Raw genomic sequence first — 23,602 nt, forward strand, 5'->3', positions numbered from 1 at the left:
GACTTTGTGGGACGCAAATTTTAACTCAATAAAGCTATTAAACACACAAATGTATTTGACTTTATTTATTCATCTGGTATCCTGCATCCTTGTCAAACCCACCAATCAGTTCTGGTGGCTTTTGTAAAGACTGCAGTGTCCACTGAAAAAGAGTTCCTAAGCAAGAAGCTGCCGCACTTCCCACATACAAAGAACATATGTATAGTTCAGAGAAAGCATCAGGAGCACCAGATTTGAGGCTACAGGCCGAGTTCTCAGCATGGAGTCTCCCAAGACAGGCTTCAGTGGCTGAAGCTACTAGAAACCCAAACTTCTGCTCCAGGGGCCTGGGATGCCAGGGACAGTGGTGGGCTCGCTTAATGCTGTCTGACCAGCACAGCCTTCCCTAAAGCCAAGCCCTCTGCTTACCACCTCCTGAGGCCATTGGCTGTCGGGGGAAGACTGTCCAGCAAAACCACTGTCCATTCTAGCTCTCCACAAAGAATCCTTGTAGGAGGGCTGGCTTGCTGTTTCTATCATTCGTCTCAGAACTATGCCCACAGTTGCTGATTGATGCCCACCGAGTTCTCTCTTTTGCCAGTGCATCAAGGTTTGCCAATGCTTGCCCTCTGAAGGTTACTATAACATTCTTTGGTCTACCCCTAGTATATCGCCCACATACTTGATCAGTCCTGGTTCCTGTTGAGCCTCTCTGGTCACCAGTCACTGTTTCTGGAGCTGTCTCTGTCTCACTCACCACTTCCTAAGCCTCCCTCCAACCCTTCCCATCAGGAATCTGAGAGATGAGAGATGACACAGGTGTGTGCACACATATGGTGTGTATTTGTGTGCAGTGACTAGTTCCAGTCCATTCTTTCTCACACAAGGATGATCCTGTTTGACAGATCTTTTGTGCAGATTCTATAGTCTAGAAGATAGAAGACACAGGCTGGAAGGTTTTCTTTTGTTTCTTTTTTTAGCCTTCTCCAGATGAAGCAGCAGGTACTCTTTAAAAATGAATACAAATGTGGCCATTTGATTTACTGAAGCTAGTGAAATCATCACCAGAACTGTTTCCAACTTAGTCAGTGACTCAAGGATATTTGTGAGCTATTTCTGTCTCAGTGTATGGGAGCTCAATAGCCATCGCCAAAACAACAGATGTTTATATTTTCAAAGACCTAAAATAAAAATTTGAGTATTTTGAATACTTTTCTTCAAAGATAAACTATGTAATTATTTTGACAAACCTACCATAGAATTTTTGGATTTTTAACTCAAGCTACTCAAGCTATATATGGGTTTTAAGTTTCTAAAAACTAAAGAACTCAAATAAAAACCCAAAATATCTATTTAGAGTCAGTTCAGGATTCACCATCATCTCAGTTTGACCGAAAAATAGATACGTTTTCCTGTTTTGCTTTTCTTCAATCCCCAAATGAATTTTTATCAGTTATACAGACTTGCCCAGAGGAAGAAAATTCACAATCCCTGTGGCATACTGAATGTGAAGTGAAAGTTGCTCGGTTATGTCCGAATCTTTGAGACCCCATGGACTACACAGTCCAAGGAATTCTCCAGGCCAAAATACTAGAGTGGGTAGCCATTCCCTTCTCCAGAAGCATATTGAATAAGGCCTCCCAAAGATGTCTAGGTCCTAATGTCCAGAACCTGTAAAATACGCTACTTTGCATGGCAATAAAGATTTTGCAGAAGTGATTAAGTCAAGGCTCTTGAAATGGGGAGATGATCCTGGATTATCTGGGATGGGGAAAGTACAGTAATGCAGTTACAAGGATACATGTAAGAGAGAGGCAGGGGCATCAAGTCAGAAAAGGTGATGTGATGGTGGCAGCGGAGAGAGAACAGAAGATGCCATTACACTGCTGGCTTTGAAGATGAAGGTAGGGGGCCATCAGTCAAGGTATGTAAGTGGGCTCCAGAATCTAGAAAAGGCAAGGAAGTAGATCCTCCCCAACAGCCTCCAGAAAGACTACCACCCTGCTGACACCTGGGTTTCAGGACTTTTGTCCTCTAGAACTGTAAAAGGATTATTTTAATCCACTACTATTGTAACAGCAACAACAGGAAACTAATACAGTCCGCTATGGCTTGCCTGGAAAATCCCATGGACAGAGGAGCATGGTAGGCTCCTACAGTCCATGGGGTCGCAAAGAGTCAGACACGACTGAGCGCCTTCACTCACTCACTCACTCACGGCTACAGAAGTTTCTGAGCGTTTGGAATTATCAGTGCAGAGAAGCAACACCTCAGCTACTTGTCTCCTGCTCTTCAAAGCGCTATGAAGTTAAAAGCTTTTCAAAGAAGATCACAGGGCTGTAATGTATCTTCAATAGAAGCTATCATTTCATAGCCAATATTTTTTCCAAACACCATTAAGAGCTTGCATGTGTGTGTGTCTGTGTGTGTGTAAGATGTGTATGAATGCATGGGAAAGGGTTTTTAACTTGGGTTAAAAACAGAATATGAGTATATGGCTCATTTAGTAACAGTGGCTGCAGCAGCAGCAGTTTGGTTTAAGACCACTGTGCTACTTTTCCATCTTCTGGAAAGAACAAACATCATCTAACTGTTATCACTTAGTTAAGAGAGGCCTGCTCCATGGAACTGACAAATAAGGGTGGTGGGTGGTGTGAAAGGAGCAGAGAAGATACATCTAAGTAAATCAACGAGCAAACAAGAAAACACCTGGTAGAAAAAAAATGCTCTGAAAAAAACTGAGCCAGACGATAAGCTGGAAGTGGGAGTGGGGATGAGGAGTGACCCCTGAGCAGAGGTCAGCTTGACGAGACTATCAGAAGGAAGAACTTTCGAGGTAAGAGGAATGAGTTCAGCATGTCTGAGAAACAGAAAGGCACCCAGGAGGGCTGGAGCTGAGTGAGACTGAGGAAAGACTGGGAGTGGAGTCAACAGGGTTTGCTGAATGTGGGCGCTGACAGCGTGAGGGGAAGTGAAGACGACTCCCAGGTTTCTGTTCTGGGCAAATGGGTGGATGGTGGTACCACTCACTAAAAGATGGAGAAGATGGACAGAAGGAAGAGATCTTCAGGACACGTTAAATTTGACACGTCTTATTAGACATCAAAGCAGCTGGGTGGCAATACAAGGCAGGTGAGATGACTGTCACTCGTCCCAGATGTGGTAAGGTTGCCATGGGGAACACTCACTAAACAAACAGTGGTGTGGACAGAAAACTTAAAGTGAAGTCACTGGAGGATTTTCCTGTGCGCTATCCTCATACAATGGCTTTCTGTTTTCCTTTGAGAGAAAAATTCAGGCTAGTCAAGGACTAGAAAGGGCAGAACAAACACAAGAGAAAAGTACCAGAGGCCCAAATAGATGAGGACATGTTAAAGGGCACAAAGTCACTCGAAATGGACTCAGTCACCCCCACCCTCAATGGACCTTCCCCCTAGGGCTTGAGAAGCTGTGCAGCAAACAGAAGGGCTCCCCAGGAAGTGCTAGTGGTGAAGAACCTGCGTGCCAGTGCAGGAGACGTAAGAGACATGGGTTCAATCCCTGGATCAGGATTGCACGTGCGCACACATACACACACACACACACCAGACAGAAGCTGGACTGCACACACGCAGACACACATACAGACACACACACACACACACACACAACAGAAGCTGGTACTACAAGGCCATTCTTGAGGTATCGGGCAGACAGAAGAAAAACTGTGAGGCCAAGGCCTAAATGCTGTTACACGTTCTGCAGTGACTCTGGTTTTTGCTGTCAGTCTCAGGCTAAGGTACTAAGGAGAGGGGATCTGGCCTCTGTTAGAAAGAGACACTGCTGTCCTGGATGCCAGGGTAGCTCATGTGGCCTGAAGGGCCTCTGCGGTCTGCTCTCGCACACAGCACTGTCCCTTCTCAGGTGGCAGACCCCGGGCCATCACTCACCTTCTCAGACCTTGGTTCCCTTCTCTACAAAATCAGGGGGAGCAATTAAACATCATTGTCAAAGGGCCCTAGGTATCTACTTACAAGAACACTCCAAGAGTCCAAACCAATCATAAAGTATGGTAATCCCCATCTGAAGGCTGAGGAAACTGAGGCACTGAGAGGCTCCACAAAGGCCTATGGTCTTATAGATTATACTCTCAGAGGCTTGGATCTCCTATCTTCCTTTTTTTGGCGGGGGGGTGGGGGGGGCCGCTGTATGATGCAGCATGTGGGACCTTTAGTTCTGCAACTGGGGATGGAACCCACACCCGCCCCCCTCAGTGGAAGCATGGAGTCTTAGCCACCCACTGAACTGCTAGGGAGGGCCTCTGGTCTCTTCTTTTCTGAGAGACTTTCAAGTAGGCTCCAAGCAGGTACCCACGAGAGTGAAGGTGAAGCCTCCTCCTTCCTGGGATGGTCCCCGATCCAATCACAGGGAAGAGGAAGATGCTCTGAAGACCAGACTGGGCTCCATCAGCACAAACTGCAGGGAACCCCAGGTTTCTGGAGCCTAGGCTCAGCCACCTGACCAGCGCTACTCCCTGTAGGTGACTGGCTGGGTTCTGTCAACTTTTACGAAGGGACTGGGCACCAGCAGACTGGGCACCATGCTGCTGGCACCCAGCCCCCAAGGCTGTGGGAACAAACAGCAGGATCGGGGAACAAGGAGTGCCAGGATATGTCTGCCAGCCCCCTTCACTGGGGGATAGCACTCCTTTTCTCAAGAGGTAGCTCCTCCCCTGTGTCAACCCTAGGGCTCCAGTGGGGAATGCTAATCCTAGGGAGCCTCCTCCCTGACCCAAGCTGGACTAGAAGGAGATCTTTCTGGAATTTCTGTACAAGGAAGCTGGGAGGAGAGTAGGCCTCAAAGCCCTGTGCTGCCATTGTTCCAACCTCATGTAGAAAGCCAGTTTGACAGACTAAATCTAATAAGCAGAAAGCAGACAAAAGACAGGCAGAGAGCCTGAAAGACTAAATCCCAGATGGCATTTGAGTCCCCAAGACTTTGCACCTCTCCTTGCCCTGCTTGAGGGCTGGCTGACCCAGCTGGTGAGAGATGGGATTCTCATCCTGGAAACAAAGTTCTCTGACTAAAGGGGCCACATCCAAGCATCTTTACGTTGCCTAACACGTGGCCCACAGTAGGTGCTCAAGAAATATCTGTTGAAATGGAAAGGGAAATGGGTTGAGGGCTGGCAGGACTCCTGAAGCACAAGTCCCTGGGGTCAGACCATGCTGACTGACACACCACCCAGGGGCCATGCTGGGCTCTACCAAGAGTTTGGTTATTGCGACTTTTCTTTTTAAGAAAAGCTAAGTAATTAGAGCAATCTGCCTGCATCATGCCCCTATTTGTATACATTAATGGTAAAGCCACTTCTGGACCCCCCAAAGAGGCTGCAGACCTGGCTCATCCCCTGGGAAAGTCCTTTAACTTTTCTGGGTTTCAGCTTCCTCACCTCTGAAGGAGGGCAGCTGATATAAGTGTCCCTGCCAGCTCTGGAAGAATCCATAGTTCTTAGTCCTCCTTCCCATTAGGAGGGTCTAGCAACCATGGTCTTTTCCTGACCTCTGCCTAGGTGAGTCTCCCCTGCAGCCCTATCAACCTCAGCTCCGGGACAGACCTCCCCCCACCCCCCATTCCTGCCCCGGAGCCAAAGTCAGCCACTTTCTAAGTGTGGACCCTGGCAGTCACCCCTCCCTGGGTGGGCCTGGTGTGAGGCTGGGGTGATGAGACCAGGAATGAGGGTTATCACCCTCACCACAGGGCTAGAGCCAGCTGTCTCAGAGGATAGCAGGCTGTGAGGGCCAGAAGAGAATGAGGGAGCTCAACTGCCCTTCAGGGAAACAGCTCCAGGGGCTTGGGGACGACGAATGCTGGTGCTGCACAATAGGGACAGCACTGTGACAGTGAGTGCCACCCAACTAACCATTCTTCCCTCTCCAAAAGGAAAGAACTCTGTCCCTCCCACAGAGAATGGATGGGTCGCCAGGCTGGCACCCACACAGAAAAGCCTATCCCTGCCACGTCAGACACCTACCAGATGCCGGTGATGCAAGGAGAAGCCACGCCACATTCAGGCCAGAAGGCACAAGGCCCCAAGCGTCCCATTCTGATGCTCTGGCACCACCCACTTCCCTCTCCATCATTACCGGAGGGGAATTCCCAATCAGAGAGGTACGGGGGTGGCTGAGGACAAGGCTCATCATCTCGGCACTCCCAGATGCCATCCCTGGTTACAGTGACCTCGAGGTGGGCAACTCCCTCTAGGGGTGCCAGGAACTCCAGCGTGACTGCTCCAAGAGCCCCTCCGCCTGCCACTCCCATCTGCCAGGATATGTCGAGGGCTCAATCCCAGGGGAACTAGGAAGGGAGGGGACGCCTTCTGCTGCATGGAGAGATTTCCACATCATCACCACATTAGCACCGAAGTGGGGAGTGGGGCTGGTGCTGTGCCTGCCTACCAGACTCTAGTCCTGGCCCACAAATGACCAACACACAGGCTCCAGCCCAGACCTCATAAACCAGCCTGAGCGATAGCCCCTAGGGCACCAAATCAGCCCTCTCTCCCCAACAAACAGATCCTGATCATCACTGGACTTTGAGATCAGGAAGCCTTGGGTCTGAATCCCAATTCTGTCACTTCTTAGCCCTCTGAGTTCCCCTGGCTGAACCCTTTCTGGGTTGACAATGGACATGGAAAACCAGCCTGCAGGAGGCACTCCCTGGCAAGCTTCCCTGCCCCCTCTCTCTTTACCACCAGCTCCCTGGTCAAGCCTGGGCACTTCACACTTCCTCTTTCTCCTGCCTTGAGGGAGTGAGCAGAAATGGAGCCAGCTTTCCTAACTCACAGCCCACCAAGGCAGCACCAGGCCGGCTCCACTCTTACTGGTCCCCGGCTTCCTGGGTAGGTCACCTGGCCCTCAGAGCACTTGGCCATGCTACTCGTAGGGTTGGCTACCGAGGGAAGGCGCTGGGCTGGCTTGGCCAGGGTGCTTCTGAAACCTGGGGTTGCTGTGGGGGGAGCACAAATGTCTTAGGAGATCCCCTGGCAGAGCTGCTTCTCAAGCATGGTCACTCACTCAGGGTCAGCCATCCCCGGAAATCCATCAGATAATTGTTCTTCCGATAACCTCAAATATCTTAAAAAATCTGATGGGGCCCGTAGCCTGGAGCAGGTCAACAACGGATAATGGGAAAGCGAAAGAGATTTTCTCATTCAGCAAACTCTGTGAGGGTAGCATCAGAGAAGCCTCATCACAGTGCTCACAAGACTGTTACCCCAAGCTCTAGGAACCTTAACATCAAGAACAGGACCAACACAAGCCTCAGGTGATGACTCTGACAGCTCCAGACTAAAGGGGCCAGAGGGGCCCTGGAGGGTCTTGTCTTTACGGTGGCTCAACACGAAGACCAAGGCAAAGCAGGCAGGAGGAAAGGCTGTCTCTGCAGACAGCTGTGACTCTAGGAGTCTGTCCTCGTAGGGGCACCCAGGCCCTCCACTGAGGTAGATCTAGGTGTCAGCTGAAGCCCTGGGCAGGCTGAGTGACTATGCAGCCAGCACCTGCATGTGAACGGGCCTTCCATGGGTCGTATCTACCCTCAGAAACAGATACCCAATCACCAGGAGAGGTGCAGGGACAGCCAGGATAGGTGGGTCTAGACAGGACATGGCTCAAGTGGCATGGGGAACATTTGGCAGGGCTACCTGCCCACACCTCAGGCTCCCAGAGGACAAGCCAGGTCTCTCATCCATGCTGAATCAGGCTAAGGAAAGGGGTGACCGTCTCCCCCTAAGCTGAGGCGCAACCTCAGCTCCCTGGCCTTGGTATCTCTCCTCTGGGGTTGGGTTTGGCTTGCCCTTCTTGCCACTAAGCTCCTCCCAAACATCTGGGCAAAGTCACTGGACAGATGACCCGTGGTAAAGTAAGCGCCTGTGACGTCCTGCACCTGCTGCCAGATCCTGAGAAGTGGGCATGGGTAAAAGCCTTCCCCAAAGAAGGCCCAGTGTGACACTGTACTACTTCCAGGAGCCCTACATCCAGACTTCTTCGACCCAGTGCTAAGGAGGCAGCAAGAGGTTGACCAGTAACTGGTCCCACTCAGCTCTTCCCTCATGTGGCCCCGGTCTCCAGCCACGATAGACGACACTTGATAATCTCTGTTTTCAGAGACTGACAAACTCAGGTTTCAGAACTGGCTCTTCTGCTGTTGATGAAACCTTTTGTCTCAAAGGACTTAACTTGCCCTGAAAAACACAGCCTTCAATCCAGAATTTTTACTTCTGTGCTACAGAGAGGTGGCAGCTAGTATCTGGAAGAAGAGCAGGGCACTGTAGACTAGAAATCCCCAGGCCCAGGAATAACTTACTTGTTACTTAGTTGAGGGAAGAAAGGCCCATGCAAAAGGACCATGGGTTTAACTGGCCGCGGGGCCAAGGGCATCGCCGGCCCAGGCAAGGGCTGCAGGGAAACAGAGGGCTCTGACACAGAACAAGCTCCACAGGAGGGACTGAGGAAGGCCCTGCGGCACCAACACCATTAACTCCAGTGAACCACCAGGAGTTTAGACCACCCTCTGCCTGGACCGCCCAGTGGAAGCTATTGCCAGAGCTCCAAGGTCCCTAGGTTTCTCTCCCTCCACTCCCGCCGGGGTCATTTCCCAAGGATACCTCAAAGACGGAACAGAATAAGAAAGGCAGCAAGGGGACGAGACACACCCAGCACAGAAACCCCAACCTATCTTCCCACAGCCCTGGTCCTGGGAGCTACTCCAGTGGCTTCAGGGGGCCCCCCTGGCTGTCCTCCTTCCCCAGGCCAGGCTGCCTCGAAGCACCCAGAGGCATGAACACAGGACCAGCACCCTCCAGCTTCTTCGCTTCACCAGCCTCAAGGGATACTCGCTGGGGAGGCTTGCATGGTGTCTACCATCAAGCCCAGGTTCTTGAGGCCTGTTCCCAGGGGCGTTGCTGGCATTAGGAGGGGTATCCCAGATGCCCAGGGGCACCCTGATGATTCAACCCACCCAGTGGGAGAGATGTATGACTTCCCCACGGAAGGGACTGAGCAGCCCCAGGGCAGACCCCTGGGAAATAATGCAGATCCTGGGGTAAAACATGCTCCAAAGACAGGTGGTTATCAATGGTGAATCCGAAGGGGGCTCATGAGCTGTGGGGAACAAGGATCTCAGCCCACATGGAGGGAGACAGAAGGAGCCCCCCATGTGGTGGGTACAGACAAACAGCATTTATAGCCTACTGAAAACCCACCTCTGTGCCACCTGCACAAAGCCACTTGCTATTGCTACCTGCTCTGAGCAGACACCTTCCCCTGTGTATCTTCAGGAGCACAGAGAGGAAGGATGTCCAGCACTCTGTTATTTGTTGCTGTACCCTAGCACCTGCCCTCAGGAACCTGACATGGACCCTCATTGGTCTGTCCTGATCTCTGCTATCTGCTGCTGCTTTCCCATGGCACACGCAGATATGAAATATCAGCGGTGTGCAGAAGGTGTCCCGCCCAGGAGAAGCAGGGACGAAACACTCCCAGGGGTGTGCTTAGATAGCCCACTCTGATAGCCCACTGATAGCCCACTCTGAGTAAGGAATGGGCGTAGTAAGGTCAGCTCCAGGGAGAGGAAAAGATGCTCACTGGAACCCGAGGATAGTGTGGAACAAGCAGACAGTCCCTCCGCCACCCCCCTCCTCTTGCACTACGCCCTCTCCTCTCACCCCCACCAAGTCCTGGCTGCCAGGTACCACCTGCTTCAGGAGATACACCCCCATCCCCAACTCCCAGCTGCGGTTCTTCCAGTTGCTTCTTTTCCAACATTTCAAGGAAAGGATGCCCCAGTGGGCCTGGGCTCTCCTTTGAGGGATTGTAATGATGAAGGTAATAGATGCTACCCCAAGAGAACATCTGCCTCCTCCACAGAAACGGCAAGGAGGAAATGATTAGTTGTCCAGCTTGCTGCAGACGAGGCTGCCTAGTAACACAGCCTAGTCTCCCCGGCCCTGTCTGAGGTACGAGACACAGAAGGAAGATCTGTCCTAGCCTAGCCTCCTTCAAAGCACCTGAGCCTGGGAGGAGCCCAAATCCCCTCTACCCACGCCCCTGACTTTCTTCCTGCTTCTCCAACCCAGGGATCCCAGCCCACATGCTCTGCTGCCAGCTCAACAACGGAAGGGTGGGGCCACAGGTACACTCACCTGCCCACAGACCATCCTGACTGGCTTCAAAACCATTTAGCCAAGAGTTCTGAGAGTCTTTTTTTGGCCACACCTGTTCCTTGGTTCACACTTAAGGAGGCCAAAAACACCTTACAAAAGATAAACATCAAAACTTCGACATCTTCCATCAGAAACCTTTGACTATACAAGCTACAACATGCCCATATGTTCCTGGGAAAAGACTGAACACCAGGCCTCATTCGAGAGGCGCTCTCTGTTTACCACCTGCTCCCAGGGCCAAATGAGACCCCAGGGTGGCTACCCTCTACCCCCCGACAGCCTCAGAGGCAAACATGTCCTCCCTGAGCTAGTACAGGAAAACCTGTAAGAAAACACTGAAAACATCAACATCCTGACTTTGGTTGCTATCCATCTTCATTCTCTATAATTCAACTCCAGCTAATGCACTAAACATATCTACTTAAATACAGAAAACACAACACTGGAGAGAAAATGTCGTTTAGAGTACACCTAACTCCACTCTGATGCACAAACACCCATTAAAGAATTTTAAATGTATACGTACTTTCTTCCTCAGACAGGAAAAAAATCGATAACAATAAGCTAACACTTGTGAATCCCCTTTTCCTGTGTCAGGCACTGTTCTAAGCACTTTAAGCACTCAATCCCCATAATCATCCCATATATGAGTTAAGTACTAGTATCACGTCCCATTTACATATGAGGAAACTGAGACCCAGAGCAGTTAGGTGACTTGCTCCAGGAAACACAGCTGCCAGGATACAAATACAGCATGACTCCGGAGTCATGTTCTCAGCCATTGAGCTACACTGATCCAGAAGCCAACCACAACCCGAGGGTTGGCTTCCTCACATGAGCAAAAGAGAGCCAGTAGCTGGTTCAACCATACTGAGCCCCGACACACAGGAAAGGGTAGACAGTCAACCCCCATGCACAATCAGTGCCACGACAGGGCAGTGCAGGGAGGCTGAGCTCCAGATGAAGGCTTCTAGCCCAAGACAGGCTGCAGGCCAGGGGGACTTGACTCAACAATGGTTCCAGAACCACACTTGGCTTACTGCGCCAGTGCATTGAGGCAAAGCCCAGGGAGATTCAGAAATGGCCTGCTCCCACAGCCTAAGGACATCTGTCTCACTCTGGGAAAGCTGCTATAAAAAGATGTGACCCAGTCCCAAGGAGTTCACAATCCAGAAAGGATACTGGGAAAATGGGAAGGAATCACATGGAGCAAGGTGGTGTCACCAGAGATGCAATTAGGGCTGAAGGGATCGGGAAGACTGCACGAAAGCTCACAAGCAAGGAGGACACCTCCAGGGCAAGGAGGACATCAGCCAAGGGGCAGAGAAGGAAATGTTTGCAGGGTGTTTGGGGTCCCACACAGACCTGCTGGTATGCAGCGTGTGTGGAGGGTAAAGGCAGCAGAAAGAGGTGAGCAGGGCCCACAACACCTGTGTCTGATGGAAAGAGGGGGGTGTCAGAGGTCCAAAGCAGGCAAGGGACAGAGTGTACAAGGGGAACAGAGAACAGAGGCCCAAGGCAGAGAGATTAATCAGGAGGCCATGAAAACAGCCCAGTGGAGAAGCTATAGAGGCTGGAGGTGCAGTGGAGGAAGAATAGAGAGGAAGGACAGATTAAAGAGATGCTCAAGAGCAGTAGAACCATGGGATGAGGGAAAAGGAGGAAGGATCCTACTTAGGGGCCAGGGTGGACAGTGACTGTCAACAGAGACTGGGAACACATGAGGATCTGCGTTTTGCAGGAAGATAAACCTCACTCTGGGGCAAGCAGGTTCACTGTCTACTAGACCTTAAGCAAAACGCTAAGGATTCTGGAAGTGCAATCTGCTCAGAGTGGAGAAAGGAGTGAGTTGTACACTCTTGCCTGGAGGGCCCTTCAGCTGCCCCTTCATTAAACTTTCAGGACCTGGCAAAGCACCATCAACCATTCAGGGGCCACAGAGAGTCTGCTGGGTCCCTCAACGAAGGAGAAAATTGCCTCCACCGTCTCCATACCCACGTCACCCAGCTATTATAAGTTCTAATCAAGAATAAGACCCAGATGGGAATGCCCTGGAAATCCAGTGGTTAGAACTCATGGTAAGTGCTTTCACTGCAATGGCCTAGGTTTGATCCCTGGTCTGGGAAAAGAGATCCCACATGCTGCACAGTCCAGACAAAAGAAAAGAATGAAAGAGACTCCCATGGTGGTCTAAAGGCTGAGACTCCACGCTCCCAATGCAGGGGGCCTGGGTTCGATCCCTGGTCAGGGAACTGGATCCCACATGCCTCAACTAAGACTTCATAGGCTGGATCCCACATGCTGCAAGGAAGACCTGGGGCAGCCAGACCAATAAAAATAAATATAAAAGAATAAAAGAAAAGACAGTCTAGTGTGCGCGCATGTGCGTGCACACACACACACACACACACACACACACACACACACACAGGACTACTACTCAGCCATGAAAAAGAACAAAATAATGCCATTTGCAGCATGAGATCATCATGCTAAGTGAAGTCAGAAAGACAAACATCATATGACATGACCTAAATGTGGAATCTAAAATATGATACAAATGAGTTTATTTACAAAATAGAAACAGATTCACAGACATAAAGAACAAACTTTCAATTACCAAAGGGGAAAGGAGGGATAAGGGAAGGGATAAATTAGGACTTTGGGACTAGGAAATACAAACTACTACATATAAAATAAACACGGTCCTACTGTATAGCACAAGGATTTATATTTAATATCTTATAATAAATCATAATAAGAAAGAATATGAAAAAAGAAAAAAAAAAAAGACAACCTAAATAAGGGGAAAAAATGGCAAATCATGTCACTGACAAGAAACTTATATCCTGAACATATAAAGAACTCTTACAACTCAATAATAAAAAGATTAATAACCCAACTTAAAAACAGTCAAGTCACATTGTGTGGCAAAAAAAAAAAAAAAAAGCAGAAGATATTTAATAGATGTTTCTCCAAGGAAGATAGATAAATGGTCACTAAGCACACGAAGAGAGGCTTGATATTACTAGTCAGGGAAATGAAATGAAAAGCACAATGAGACACCACTTCATACCCACTGGGGCTGCTGTTTGTAAATGGCCCAGTCGTGTCTGACTCTTTGCAACTCCATGGACTGTAGCCCGCCAGGCTTCTCTGTCCATGTAATTTTCCAGGCAAGAATACTGGAGTGGGGTTGCCGTTTCCTACTCCAGGGGATCTTCTCGACTCAGGGATCAAACCCAAGTTTCTTGTGTCTCCTGCACTGGCAGGCATTCTTTACCATGAGCACCACCTGGGAAGCCTCATACCCAATAGGGTGGCTGTAATCAAAAAGTCTGGACAAGGCAATGGAACCCCACTCCAGTACTCTTGCCTGGAAAATCCCATGGACGGAGGAGCCTGGTAGGCTATAGTCCACGGGGCCGCTAAGAGTCGGACACGACTGAGTGACTTCACTTTCACTTTTCATTTTCATGCACTGGAGAAGGAAATGGCAACCCACTCCAGTGTTCTTGCCTGGAGAATCCCAGGGACAGAGAAGCATGGTGGGCTTCCGTCTATTGGGTCACACAGAGTCAGACACGACTGATGCGACTTAGCAGCAGCAGCAGCAGCAATCAAAAAGTCAGATAATTACAAGTGTTGGCAAAGATATGGAGAAATCAACCCTTATACACAGGCTAATGGGAATGTAAATGGGGCAGCCACCATGGCAATCAGTGGTAGTTCCTCAAATGACTAAACAGTATTACCATATGACCCAGCATTTCTACACCTACGTATACTCAAGAGAAATAAAAACACATGTCTGCGCAACAGCTTGTATACAAGTGTTTATAAAAGCATCAATTATAACAGCCAAAATACAGAAACGATCCAAATGACCATCAACAGATGCATGGATAAGCAAAATGTGATATGTCCATACAACAGAGTATTATTCTACCAGAGGAAGGAATGAAGCTCTGATATATACTACAGTGTAGATGAACCTCGAAAACATTATGCTAACTGAAAGAAGCCAGTCACAAAAGGCCACATATTATGTATAATGATTCCGTTGGTATGAAATCTCCAGAACAGGAAAAGTTCATGGAGACAGAAAGTATATCAGTGGTTTCCAGAGGCCAGAAGGAGGGAAAATCCAGGAATGACTATTAATGGGTATGGAGTTTTTATACGGGATGGTGAAAATAATCTGGAATTAGATAGTAGTGATGGTAGCACAACTTTGTAACTATACTAAAACCATCGAATTGTATACTTCAGAGGAGTGAATTTTATTGGATGTTAATTATATCTCAATTTAAAACTACACAGAAAAATGAGACTGATAACAGTAATTGTTCTTTTTTACTAATTAACAAAATGGATTCAATTAATCTAAAAGATCAATCATGAAAATGTTTTTAGGTTCTGATAATAGTAATCACAGTCATTTTCCTATAAATTAAGAGAACCAGATGGGCAAAGCAGAATACACTAAAAGCAATGCCACTGGAAACAAGCTGCTACTTGAACCAGCTAACAAGAGAGGAAGAGGACACAAAAAATGTGTCCCCAAAGAGCAACTGGCACTGATAAATTATTCTAAACTTGCAAACAGAAAATAATCTACATGTACAGCAACGAAAATAAGGAACCCCTCCCAAAGACCTAGTAGGATTCTTCTCAAATAAACCAGATACATTGAGTTACCTCAGTATACACTCATAGGCATTTATAAATTTAACTGTCCACTTCTAATGAAATGTTTCCAGTTCAATATTTTAGGACAAGGAAAGGAAGTTTTTGGTTTTTTTTTTATTAAACCATAATCTACCACCTCCTGAAGCTCCCTGGCATGCCTGAGCTCTTACAGTTCCTACTGCTCAAGATCCCTGGTCTAGCCTTGACCCCATCTAGAAGGCCTCCTCTAAATTAGGTACTCCTGAACTAGCAAATCTGATTGCATCTTGCCTCTGCTTAAAACACTCCTGCAACTCAGCCATAAAAAAAGAACAAAATAATGCCATTTGCAGCACCACAGATGAACCAAAAGACTGTCATACTGAGTGAAGTAAGTTAGACACAGAAAGATAAACATCATGTTACCACTTATATATGGAATCTAAAAAAAAAAAAAAAAGAGTATGGACTTCGCTGGTGGTCCAGTGGTTAAGACTCTGCATTCCCAATGCAGGGAACACAGGTTCAATCCCTGAGCGGGGAACTAAGATCCCACATTCCACACGGATGCCAAAAAAGGGGTCGGGGAATAAAGCAATAAAATACAAAGGATACAAATGAATTCATTTACAAAACAGAAGTAAAGTCACAGACAGAAAACAAACTTATGGCTACTAGGTGATAAGGCGGGGGAGGGATAAATTGGGAGACTGGGACTAACTACTGTACACGACTATATGTATAATAGATAAATAATAAGAACCTGCTGTGGGAAGGGGGTTCAGGAGGGAGGGGACTCATGTATGCTTATGGCCGATTCATGCTGCTGCTGCTGCCAAGTCGCTTCAGTCGTGTCCGACTCTGCACGACCCCATAGACGGCAGCCCACCAGGCTCCCCTGTCCCTGGGATTCTCTAGGCAAGAACACTGGAGTGGGTTGCCATTTCCTTCTCCAAGGCATGAAAGTGAAAAGTGAAAGTGAAGTCGCTCAGTCATGACCGACTCTTAGCGACCTCACGGACTGCAGCCTACCAGGCTTCCCCATCCATGGGATTTTCCAGGCAGGAGTACTGGAGTGGGGTGCCATTGCCTTCTCCATGATTCATGCTGGTGTACGGCAAAAACCACCACAATACTGTAAAGTAATTATCCTCCAATTAAAATAATTAAAAAAAAAAAAAACAACTTGCTGTATAGCACAGGGAACTCTACTCGGTACTCTGTAATGGCCTATATGGGAAAAGAATCTTAAAAAAAAAAGAGTGGCTGTACGTACAACTGATTCACTGTGCTATACACCCGAAACTAACACACCATTGTAAATCAAGTACACTGCAAAAAAAAAACAAAAAACAACAGTCCTGCAGCCCCCACTGCTTATATACATAAAAGTCTAGGCCCCTTGCCATAGTAATAAGACTCTTCCCTCAACTAGCTCATCCTGACTGTTCCCAGGAAACCATCCCATCACAGCAGACAACTTAAGAGACCCACTCACAGGCCCCATAGAATCACTGCCCAAAACCAACTGGCAAACTCCTACTGCTGCTGCTACTGATGCTGCTGCTAAGTCGCTTCAGTCGTGTCCGACTCTGTACGACCCCATAGACGGAAGCCCACCAGGCTCCCCTGTCCCTGGGAATCTCCAGGCAAGAACACTGGAGTGCGTTGCCATTTCCTTCTCCAATGCATGAAAATGAAAAGTGAAAGGGAAGTCGCTCAGTTCTGTCTGACTCTTAGCGACCCCATGGACTGCAGCCTACCAGGCTCTGCCATCCATGGGATTTTCCAGGCAACCAGGGTGAGACAGCGCTTCACACTGTTGCACAACCATAATCATCCCTACCACCACCCTCCACTAAGTACACCTGAATCTATCAAGAGATACATCACCCCTCTAACATCTCATCTGGAGTTAACACCAAAGTCTGAAATTCTAGACACAGCTAAGGCCACCACCATCGCTCCCCTCCCACCAACCATACATCTAAATGGTCCAAATAGCCTTCATCTCAACCAATGGCCTCTTAGAAATGAGAAGAATCTGGCAGGAAGGTTTTAACTACTATCATCCTCCATCTCTCACTTCACCACCAAAATACATGCAAGTAATTTCAGGTATAACCATTTTTGAATGATGATTCTTCTGGTTTTGGAGAACATATGCTCATCACATACACACACACACACACACACATACACATACACACACACACACACACACAAAGTGACCCCAGAAAATGGAAAGCACTAAAGGGGATTCCGATCTTCCAAACACAGCACTGAGGTGAACAGTGGCAGGCCCCCATCATTCCTGAGCAGTGAGGGGGTGTCTCCCCTCTGTCCCTACATCTGTCCTGTGCTAGGTCTGCCCAGCCACTCAGCCAGTCCTACATCCAGGAAAGCCAGAGGCATCCATCATTCCTAGGGTGCATCCCTACCTAGATGCAACCTGATTCCTAGTTTCCACCTTACGGAACAATCAGGGAGATGATCAGATATGGCAGGAAGGAAAACCCTCAGGAGCTGGCAGGCAGAGTGAAAACGAAGACAGGTGCCATATGCATAGAACACAGAGGCTCCTTTCTCTTGCCAAAAGACAGATGCACCAGTGAGGTTGTAAACAAGGCGCTAGCCCTCCTGATGTGTTAGTGTGGGAACTAACACCTTATCCACTGTCCCCAAGCCCCTTCTCCCTAGTCACCTCCAGCGCCCAGGCAGAGTCTGACTTCACAACAACATTGCATTACAATGTCAAAGCATGTGACCCTCAGCTAACCTCTAAGCAGCCCAGAGGGGTCAAAAGCCCCATCTTATGAACAAGACAAAGAGACTAAGTCAGCTCCACACGGCTCCATCTCAAGAGTTTCAGGTCAGTTCAGCATCCCTTGAACCCCTTCTAACCTCATATGCTCCACTCCCTGGATCCTGAAGCCTTTGGCCATGTGAAAACGGTTCTTACTAAAGAAGGATGAATGTGTGGAACCCAGAACACCATGCTTTGCACATGGTAAAAGACCACATCCCGAGACCAGCTAAAAGACAGGCATGAGGACTTCTTGATGAAGGGGCTTTCGGTTATTTTAATTTTATTTATTTATTTTAAAACAGATAACATATTCACAAGAAAGAATATTTGAAAGCTTCAAAAGGGAAAAATTTTCTTCCCAGTCCTCTTCCCAGTCACCCTGATTTGAGGGACAGCCGATATTTTAAGTTTTTCTTTAACTTTCCAAAGATATTCTATGCATGTACAAACAGATATAGTGATGCACATTTTCCCCCTTTTTTTAAAAACATTTGGTAATATAATATACATTGTTTTATGCCTTATACTTTTTACTTAATAATACATCCCAGAGATTACTCCAAAGCAGTACCTGAAGAGGCTCCTCATTCTTTTCATGGCTGCACAGCATTCCTTCACAGAGATTAACAAAAATTCATTTAACCAGTGTTCAGAATTGCTTAAAGTCCCACTCAATAACAGATTATAGTAGTTATTTTTGTGTAATGAACCTATAAAAGCCTCTTTTCTCTGCAACCAAAGCCATGCAAAGGTTCAAGAGCACATTTAGTGCAAGACAAAGGTTAAGAATCAGTTTACCCTTGACGGGAAATTATCTTTCTAAGCTCCCTGTTCACAAAGAGGCAGAGCTATGACCACTGTAGATATATCTAGTCGGCCAAGGCTAGAATAACAAACATCACAGCTGCACGCTGCACAAAGAGGCCAAACATGCCACACACATTCTGATTAATACTAAACGCCACTTTTGCTCAGATTGAAGCCAATTTTTTTTAAAAGTCAGATTCCTGACAATTGTAATGCATCCTGAGCAAGTCAAGATTTCTAGTGCTTGAAAGGAGTCAATTAGGAAAAAAAAGCCTGAGTGATATTAAACACAGATTGGAAAAAAACTGGAAGGTTTAAGTGGTGTTCCCTCTTTGGAAAAAGCCAGCTGCCTTCTTTGTGTCAGAGGCACAAAAAGCAGAGAGGGCCTGGGCAAAACATGGGGACTCTGCCTGCCTACCTGACAGAGTCAGGGTAGTGTGCACCTTGTCACTTAGGCCACTCAAGCCAACAAATGAATTTGGGACCATCTTCTAGAATCCACTAGCTTCTGGTAGAGGCTTTTGTCCTCTCAACTGTGCCTAGCCCAGGCCTGGGCATGAGCTGCTGGGCAGAAAACAACTGAAAGGGCGCCTGGGTGGTTGAGGAGGCCCACCGGCAGGGCCCAGAGTGCTCCTTTATAAATCTGAGGTTGCTGACTGTAAGCTGAAGTGTCACGCACATCCTATTTATTAAGATACTGCCTCAACTGTCTTCCACGTGGGAGGTCCCTTAAGGCTTTGGCCATTAACATGGTAAAGTGAAAACAGGACCTAGGTTGATGGCTGCCTTCCTCTCCAAAATGCCAGAGTCCCAGACTGGTCAAGCAAAGGCCAATGGGAGTGAGGGCTACTGAGGCGTATCCCCACAGGGAGCAAGCTCAGGTCGCTTGGTTCTGACTGTAAACAGTTCAAATTCCATGAACGACAATCACTTGCCAGTTCATTTTTGGAATGGAAGCCCATGCCATCCCGGCCCAGTGGCTACCTTTTAGGATCCTCCACCCAATGGCTTGGCTTGGCGGGTAGGCAGCCAGCAAACAAAGTCCTCTCCAGCCTGCTGGCTGCCACCATGATTCTCATCACAGAATGGATCAAGAGACCAGGACAAATGTTCTCTTAGCCAGTGACTCACCAGGAAGTCTGTTCATGTTGACGCCTTGAGCTGAGAGTCCTATTCCCATGTACCTTTGAAAAAGCACACACACAAACATTTTGGTTAACAAATGGGTTACGCATCTCCCTTCTCAAATATTTCTTGGTAAAAGAAAAACAGGAAAAGCAATGAAGGCAGAGACTCCTTTAACACACTAGTGGATCTTGGAGAACCTTTGTATTTTGATTTTCTAATGGAAATCTCTCAATGCCTTAAGCAGCTGGAAAAACAGGAGGCAGTGTCTACAACCAGGAATCACTGGCTTCAGTTTCAGAGCAAAGTTTCCTGGAATCACTGCTTCCCGTCCTTTGGCTTCTGGCTCCCAGCTAAGGCAGTGGAATCTATTCCCAAGAAGTACCTAAAGTAAGTAGTTCAATCCTACGGAGTGTTTGGCAGAATAATGCAAGTTTAAGCCACAGGCACAAGCCACTCTTCAGCAAGAACCAAGACATGGAAAAAGTACAGCCAGCTGGATCCATATAGAGTCATAAATACCCCTCATTACACAGGGTTTCTTCTCTTTTTTTTTTTTTTTAGGGTTTCTTCTCTTGAGGTCTCCAAACTAACTACCCTGCCCCATACATTCACCAATGGCCTCTTTAATCATCCAAAGCTGAAGGTGACAGTGTGTGAGGCCACAGAGACCCACCCTCTACTCCTTCCACCCAGGAACCTAACCAACCAAGGCTGCCACAGCCAGGTGGGACCCGTGCTGGGCAACTCTGTCAAAGATATCTCAGTTGCACTCGTGAGAGGGAAGGTCAGAGAAGAGAATGAACAGGTTTTTTTAGTCTATATAGTTGCAGTATACAAAGACACAGTAAGGTATTTCCCCAAGAACTCAGAAACTAGAGAAACAAGTCACCACCATCTAAGTGTAAAATACTAGAAACCCACATACGATGCCTGCTGTTAACCACATATGAGCATCAACATGTGGCTGAGAAGATCACAACAGTAAAAACACCAACCAAGATGGCTAAGGTGTAACTTTTGGTTGCATAATAATGTGAATGTACTTAATGCCACTGAATTGTTCACTGAAAAATAATTAAAATGGTAAAATTTATGTGATGCGTATTTTACCACAATAAAAATGTTTTTCTTGTAAAGCAATCACATGGGGTTGCCTTATTTTGACCATTTCCAAGTAGCTGGAAATTACATTCCAACTGCTCCCTGTTGTAATTGTGCAAGGAACCACCTCACATACGTTTCTCCACCTTGGACTCTTCTCTTCCTCTTCTGGCATGTTCCACGAAACATATGGACCAGTATCCTAACACTACCAGAGTCCCCACCACATGGTGCTCCAGAATCTGCGAGCCTTCCATCTGCAGTAAACTGAATGCCCTTCTCTGACTGGCTGCAACAATGGGTGTTGGAGGAGAAGAAAGGAAGGGTCTAACCTACCCATTTTCCCCTGAAGCCAGCTTTCGCATCTTTGTGGGCAGAACCCATGAAAGACACCAATGAACACATGGCCCTAATAACTGGCCTGCAAGGGTTAGGGGAAAGGAGAGGGAAGGGAAGGGAGAAAAGGGGAAGGAACAACACTTTAAAGAAAGGCTTCTATGGTTCAAAGGATTTGAGACTCTCAAACTGCCTGCTACTTCTTGCCAAAAGGGGACCTTCGGCAACCATCAAGAGCAGAAGCTGTGTAAGCCTGCTGGCAGGATTCCCATTAGGCTAAAACCTGCACATTTTCCCAGAAAAATAGCAGCCCAAATAATCAGCTTCCTGACTTTACATGGAAGAGGCTGCCAAGAGTTGGTCTCCATTCCCTTTATGCCATCTCTGACCAAACAGCAAATGACCCTGACTGCCCTGCAGTCATCAATCAACATACGCCAAGTGCAATAGAGCCAGGAGTTTGGAGTTTTCCTAACTTGGATGCCAGGCCACTAATCCTGCCCTGTTTTAGAGCCCAACACCACATGCGATCCCACCCCTCACATTCAGCTTTCCTGACACTAAGATGAAGGCTTATGTGTTTGAAGCACATGTGCTTCCTGGGTGACCCCTGACTGCTTAGGGCTACAAATAGGGGAGGTCAAGGGTCATCCAGGGAATGTATGCTTGGCCACTAGCAACAGAGATCTGGTTCCACAACTTCCCAAGAGAACAGGGAACTACTAAGGCACATGTACTCAAACACAAGTTACTTAGGTCTCTCAACAGGAGAAGCCCCTTCCACCTCTGGCAGCTACCCCTCAACACCTTCCTATAGACGCTACCCCACAGCTGGGGCAGTGTTTACCAGCGGATGGTCTGGGAGCCTCTGTACAAACCCCAGGGTCATCTTGAGAATCTGAGTAGGTAAGCTAAGGGTAGAGCACCCAGAAGAGACCGGTCTCCACACTTGAATGTCATGCCCCTGTGAGTGTCGTTGATACAGGGAGCAGCCCCACAGGACCCTAACTTGAAATGTTCATATGAGGTCAAGCTAAGTCAGAGTTCAAAGGGAATGAGTCCCAACTCTTCAAACACTGTGTGACATTAAGTCTTTCCAAAAGTATGACGTCCTAAAATTTCAAAAACATGCAGCCTTCTAGCAAGTATTCATACACTTGAAAACTGTTATCCAACCAGGTTAAGATAAGCAAAGAGGCAAAAAAAAACTATAAGGACACTAAAAAACACTGGACTGTACACTGTGAGTGAGCGGACTGTATGGTATATTACTTCTCAAAAACACTCAAACTAGGCATAAAAGGAAACAATCTCAACATAATAAAAGGTCTTATATGAGAAAACCACAGCTAATATTGTATTCAATGGTGAAAGTCTGAAGACTTTTCCTCTAATATCAGGAACAGGAAAGGTGCCTGCTTTCGCCACTTCTATTCAACAGAATATCAGAAGTTCTAGCTAGAGCAATTAGACAAGAGAAAGAAAGAAAAAGGCATCCAAATTGGAAAGGAATGGGTAAAACTATCTCTGTTCACAGATGACATGATTCTATACATAGAAAATTCTACATTCCACAAAAAACTGTTAGAACAAACAAATTCAGCAAAGTTTCAGATATAAAAACAACACACAGAAAACAGCTGTGTTTCAACATACTAATACTGAACAATCAAAAAAGGAAAAGAGAAAATAATTCCATTTACAATAGCATCGAAAGAATAAAATACTTAGGAATTAACTTTGCCAAGAAGGCAAAAAGCTTATACACTAAAACCCCTAAAATGTTGCTGAAATTTAAAAATACACAAATAGTGAGCTCCTTGGCAGTCCAGTGACCAGTAGGACTTAGCACTTTTGCTGCAGGGGGGCTGGGTTCAATCCCTAGTTGGGGAACTAAGATCCCACAGGCACATGGCATGGCCGAAAAATACATTTTTTTAATTTAAGTAAATAAATAAACATAAAAAGACACAAATGGAAAAACATCTGCCCATACATGGATTGGAAGACAATATTGTTATGATGTCAATACCATCCAAAGCAATACACAGAATCAATGAGGGTGTTAAAAAAAAAAGTTAGAATCATATTTTTTTATTTCAAAACTTACAAGAAAGCTACAATAATCAAAACAGTGTTGGTACTGGCATAAAGATAGTATGGTGGATGACTACAACCCTAGAGTCCAGTTCGTCCACTGGAGGCCCTTCGAGTACTATGATCCGGTAAATGAAAGCAGGCCATCCTTGAAGGCCTGGATCTCGGGACATCTAAAGAGGAATGCCTGTTTTACATGGAATTACCAAGGAAAAAGGAGGTGAGCATTTGCTTCCTTCTTGGTAAAAGGTCAGGCAATGCTAGGAACACTCACAGACACAGGCTGCCATGGTCTCCTGGGAGGCAAAATGGGCTCTCGCTCCCCAAGCCAGTGACTAGAATAGACAGAGCTTAGCTCCCCGACAGTTCATATGTCCACCAGGGCTTTCTTTTCAAGCAGCAGGATACATCTGAGGAGCTTGCAGGAAAAGTTATTTACCTTATAAAACAACTGAAAGTAAGCTAAACCCATC

At 47.1% G+C, this 23,602-nt stretch overlaps 1 protein-coding gene across 1 annotated transcript in view; it reads right to left on the minus strand.

The window, feature by feature from the left end:
• Nucleotides 1-23,602, minus strand: part of RANBP10 (RAN binding protein 10) — a 60,769-nt gene that overhangs the window by 20,427 nt on the left and 16,740 nt on the right. The window contains exon 3 of the mRNA XM_019978970.2: nucleotides 19,599-19,651. Coding sequence (XP_019834529.2) covers nucleotides 19,599-19,651 — 53 coding nt within the window. The remainder of the gene's footprint in view (nucleotides 1-19,598; nucleotides 19,652-23,602) is intronic.

Source organism: Bos indicus, chromosome 18 (genome assembly GCF_029378745.1).
Source record: "Bos indicus isolate NIAB-ARS_2022 breed Sahiwal x Tharparkar chromosome 18, NIAB-ARS_B.indTharparkar_mat_pri_1.0, whole genome shotgun sequence".
Lineage (NCBI taxonomy): Eukaryota > Metazoa > Chordata > Mammalia > Artiodactyla > Bovidae > Bos > Bos indicus.